The 5438-nt window shown below is 35.9% G+C and overlaps 1 protein-coding gene across 1 annotated transcript; it reads right to left on the bottom strand.

Annotated features, from left to right (window-relative positions):
* Positions 1–1094: 1094 nt before the first annotated feature.
* LOC113585389 (C-C motif chemokine 18-like) lies at positions 1095–2184 on the bottom strand. Its single transcript, XM_027022842.3, has 3 exons — positions 1936–2184; positions 1617–1728; positions 1095–1491 (listed from the first exon to the last, which is right to left on the bottom strand). The coding sequence occupies exons 1-3, from the start codon at positions 2003–2005 to the stop codon at positions 1356–1358; spliced, it is 318 nt and encodes a 105-aa protein (XP_026878643.2). The 5' UTR covers positions 2006–2184; the 3' UTR covers positions 1095–1355.
* Between the last annotated feature and the right edge of the window lie 3254 nt (positions 2185–5438).

The raw sequence follows: 5438 nt of genomic DNA, 5'->3' as shown, positions 1-5438 counted from the left end.
CACTGCTATTTGTATTCACCTTAAATATTTCAGCAGGTCATTGATCTAGGGTTAGGGTTAGAATTACAGTTAAGGTCATTGTATGCCTAGCTCAAAGCCTTGAACCACATTGTTGCTGCCACAATAGGTCTCTTCTGAAAATGACTATACACTGTTCAAAACTAGGGATACAACTGCAGTCTTTAGTCTAAATGTATAATAAGCAATGATTTATTTTCCAATGTTCTAATTCATTCAGTAAAAACAACTTTATTAATCTCTGAATTTGAGTATCAGTTGTACATAACTATTTTGTTTTTATGAAAAGTGCGTTTCAGTATATATTAACTTTTCCTAAACATTTTCAGGATTTTTAGTTTACAGATTGATATAGAGTTTTTTTGTATTCTATTGCAAAAATAAAACTATTTTTCTTGTTTCTGTGTTCACTGCATTATATGAATTTTATTACATAAATGTTATACTTTACAATAAGGCTCCTCTTGTCAGTTTTAAGTGTTAGTAAGTCAATTACAAATGATTACAGCCCAACTGAGATGTCATGAAACACTAAACCAAACAAGACAGCCACTTATCCTTAAGGACCACAACAGGACCACAACCTTCATGTCAGTTTTAGTCTCAGGTATATTAGCACACAGTACATTAGGTCCTGGTAGCAATATATCAATACCTGTGACCACCATGAGGAAAATGTCAGATGGCATGCTGAAATGTCAAGGTAAAGAGTATTGCTAAGAATAGAATATGAATTTAGTCACTTCATATGTTAGGGTACACCACATTATCATTAATGTCTAAATAGACATTCTGTTGGTGGTTAGATGATATTAACAATTATGTTATGAAGCTGACAGGCATAATGCTAAATTGCGATTTTGATTTCCATTCAATGTTTCTGTACATTTTTATCCAGTTTCTTTTTGTCTTTCAGAATGTAGTTTGTATTTTAGGACCTCTGTATTTTTCCTTTCATTTTGTTTGCAAATTTTCTTTTGTGTAATAATTTGATCTTTAATCCACCATATATAATGATTGAGGGAAATACTGGCACCAAGAACACTGACTTTTTAAAAATAATAAAATATTTCAATTGCAGGGATAATGAGCCTAAAAACTGACAGAAAGAAAGAAAGAAATTGGCCATTCTCATCATGGAAATGTAGATAATACAGTTAACACAGTATCACACAGTTAGAGAGATTATGATAGAGGTGAAGATAAAAATGTTTTTATTATTCTTTCACAATTCATTTAAACCATGAATTTATTTCTTTACAAAACAACAACCAAACATCATCAAGTTAATTGCTTTAAAAACTTATCTTAGAGAATCCGAAGTGGGGAGTAAGCACTTAATGGGTGACAACATCTTCAGAAACAATCAGAAATGTACTGTCCTTCCTGCGATTCTGCACAATTCTCATCAGCCTTCGAACCCACTTCTCATCTGGATTAGCACATATTTCCTTCTGCTGGGTTGTGTACAATCTGGGTATCAAAGTGGACATGGTAAGTTTGACTAACTTTGACATAACTAACTCATTGACATGAACTTATTACAATAAAATTACATATGTTATATAACCACCACAACTGGTCTGCAAAATACTTACATGACACCGGGATTATTGCATTCAGGGCTGGTTTCCTCAAAGCGCTTAACAAAAGCCTCAGGAATTCTTGACTCAATATGCTTGAAGCAGCACTTGTCTGGTTTGTGGCTTTCTAAAATATAAAATAAACATAAGGGACTTTTATACAAAACATACAAACCATTACACTGGATGAGCCTTTCATAATTTAACAATAAAAAAGAAATAAATTTTAGTTTTCTTAGCAATCAGTGTTGAGATGTTTTAAAAGTGATATCTTACAGCTGACAATTGTTACGTTGTCTATGATAGATGCTTAAAGGAAAGGCTACAAACTTACGTTGAGTAAGTGTCTGAGAGCAGAAGGCAAAGAGAAGAAGTGTGATGACAGCAGTGCAGTAGGTCTTCATGGCTGATTCTTCAGTCAGACCAGTGAGCAGGGCATACGGCTTCTTGTGCAAGCTATGATCACCTTATGGCTGCAGGTGATCTCTTCTCTGTTTTATAATGGCCGAGATCACGGCGGGACGCCACCCTTTCAAGTCCACACACCGCTAAACTTTGTCTACCAGGGAACAAATTACTTTACACTTTTGGCAGGAAACAACCGTGCAGTTTGTAAAGGTAAACTTCCTGTCTTTGCCCTGAGTACTGAGTAACAAACCTCATTTAACCCCTTACACCCCAAAAACCATTAGGTGGCCCTGACTCTTATTTTCATTCTTGTAACTAAAGACATTTCATATTAGTTAAGTATAGTTACTAAAAAATAAATACAAGTTATTATATGATAGACCATAAAATCTAAATAAAAACCCTGATGTTTAAAGAGGCTCACTTGATTATGTCAAGACAGACGTGTTCTTTCATACTGCAGTCCACGTTCAATAAATTCTTATTCATAAATATCTGGTAGTGAAACATGTTTGCATACATTTTTAGAAAGCATTATTAATTTATTTTGGGGGGGCCAAACAAAATGTTTCTTCATTAAGGCTGCCCTTACTTCATGTACTTGTGTATCTTTACTCATTAGCAGCTATAGAACTCAGTATCAATTTCTTCCAACCTTTTGCAGTTTACAAAATATTATAAAATAAGATGAAGACTATTAGCCGTATCTCTCAATAAGTTTGGAACAGTCATTTCAAGGAAATTTAAGAATATTATTGGAAAGCTTTTTAGTTGCCTTGTATTTTATGTAACCTAACCTGTATGTGTCAGTCCAGCAGTGGAAAGTACAACCTTTTCACCTACTATAGGTACCTTAGCCATTTACCTACTTATTTGGTCCTATAGAAATTTTATTATATTATTATTATATCATTATGATATAATGATAATGGTATTAGCTTTTACTTTTGGCTTTTAAGGCATTTTCATAGAAGAGCTTTTTTTCTGAACCTGAAACCACTTGTTCTGTAAGCTCAGCTTGGTGATATTTAACTAAGTCAAGTGGTTAAGGTATCAGAAGGTTACTGGTTCAAACCCCACCACTGCCAAGTTGTTACTGTTGGGCCCCTGAATAAGGCCCTCAATTGCTCAGGTTTTACACAATCATAATTGTAGGTCACTTTGGCTAAAAGCATCACCTAAATGCCATAAATGTAAAGTCTGAAAGCTGTTTTGGAGCTTGAGAGCAGTCCAGAGAATCTCTGTTCCTTCTGAAATCTATGTTCTGGAGTTTGCTTCTAGGAAATTCTGGTGTGAGTTGCAATGAATGTGGAAGCTATCTGCTCCTCAGGCAATGTCTGGGGTTGCACAATTGGTTCATTTTGTAATGTTACTGCTTTAACTTATAATGTCACTTCGCTTTTCAAGATTTTTGATGCCAGTGAAAGGATTGCAGCGTATATCGTGTTACCTTGCCATATGATAGTCTGATGTTATCACTAACTGCTATCACTAGCTTTATCACAAACTGCCTAAGAACATACAAGGAAACCCTTAATTCTGCTGCATCTGACTCCTTTGTTATTAGAGGTAGTTGTAATACACCCAGAACATTATTTAGGACCAATGACAAACCTGTCAAACTGTGTTGCTATACATTCCCAGTAATACAAGGTCAAGTTTTCTTACAGTTATACAATGATAAAGTGAGTAAGATCTATCACCATTTTTCCTTTGCTCCTCAACCATTATTCTCTTTTGAATCCTGTCCTGTAATCCCTCACATTAACTGCATGAGTTTCACCAGAAAAGGTCATACGTCTGTCTCTGAACTTATTACCAAGTCTAGCTCTTCATCATGACAGTCAGACCCTGTCCCTACCTCTTCTCAAGGCTTGTGTACACACTATCTCTGCTCAGTCTGTTTGCTGAATTTGTTCCTTCTGCATTCAAGGTTGCAGCTGTTAAATCTATTATGTAGAAACCCAAACCTTTTCATAGTTAAAGTTATGAAAAAATTGGTGGCAATCCAATTTAGTAATTTCCCCACTGAAAATAGCATCAATAAGCCCTTTAAGAATGGATTTTGCACTCATCAAAGTATAGAAACTGCTGTCCTGAAAGTTGTAATGCTGCTGCTGAATACCTAAATGTTCTCCTACTAGATGAAAATGTGGCTTTCGATACTGTTAATCACAATGTACTGCTTTTCCATCTATCTTCAGTTGGTATTACATAGGTTGACTTATATTGTGTGAGATCATATTTTTCAGACAGAAAACTGTTTGTTTCCTTACAAAAACAAAAGTCTTTCACTGCCCCCATCACTCAAGGTGTGCCCAAGGAGCGTTACTTGGTCCTGCAGATGAATGAATGAACGAACAAAATTAAAGTTATATGGCATTTTTCTCAGTACAATCAACACACAGCTTTTACATCCAGTCAACACACTTGTGAGAAGCAGAAGACAATTGCACATTGCGTACTTGTAGCTGGAAACCACATCCCCCAGGGGGACTGCATCAGGCACAGCAAGGGAAAAAAGGGCAACACCCAGGACTGAGCGCCATGCTCCACTGGACACACACACTCACACCAGAACAGAGTACCACCCATCACTGGGCATGCAAGTCCTTCACATTGGCAGCTTTGGTTCAATTAAAACAAGCCCTAGTGTGATTGATTGTTAGAACAAGTGAGAATGTTGCCTTTTCAACTCCAGTACTCACTGACTAAGCAGACCGAGAGCTTTCAAGCAGCTTGGCCTCTGCTTCCAAACAATTTCTAGTGCAGTTTTTCATAATATGAACACAGTATGGACCAAAGGCTCCAAACAGACCAAACACAGAATGTGATGTTACAAGATGTGACCCTAAACACTGTTTGAGTGAACAAAGTGGTGGTAGCAAAAATGAGCAGAGGGGCAGACATGGAGCACTGAGGAGGTAAAACGTCGCAGTGACATTTGTTCAACAAGTGTATCTGTAGTCTACAGGAGAAAAAAAACACAAAACCTACCCACATGTTCAAAATACACTTCCTGCAGTGAAGGAATTCCTTGCACTGTTTTGCCATCTCTTCCTTAGTTTTTAACCTGTTAAAAATACTACACCATATACACAAACTCTACAAGCACATTTAGTCCAGCATATTGTTCTAGTTCGGCTGATGTTATTAGTTATTGTTTCAAAATATACGCCATAAAAGCTGTTCAATCAGGAAGTAATATATCCATATGAGTTTGGCTTTTATATTTTGGTTTGATGGTAAATTTGTCCATGGGAACACTAAGCAAACCCAGACTAAAAAAAAAAAATGTATAATTTTCTACAATTTCAACTAACACTGATAAAAGCACTGTTGTAATTTTTTTTACACACACATCATGATATAGTACTTATACAGAAATTATACTAACAACCACAATAGAGTGCTATATTTAGAGAGAGA

Source organism: Electrophorus electricus, chromosome 7 (assembly GCF_041902795.1).
Source record: "Electrophorus electricus isolate QZ-2024a chromosome 7, ASM4190279v1, whole genome shotgun sequence".
Lineage (NCBI taxonomy): Eukaryota > Metazoa > Chordata > Actinopteri > Gymnotiformes > Gymnotidae > Electrophorus > Electrophorus electricus.
The sequence above is the reverse complement of the archived record's forward strand: the minus strand, read 5'-3'. Positions and strand labels throughout refer to the sequence as shown.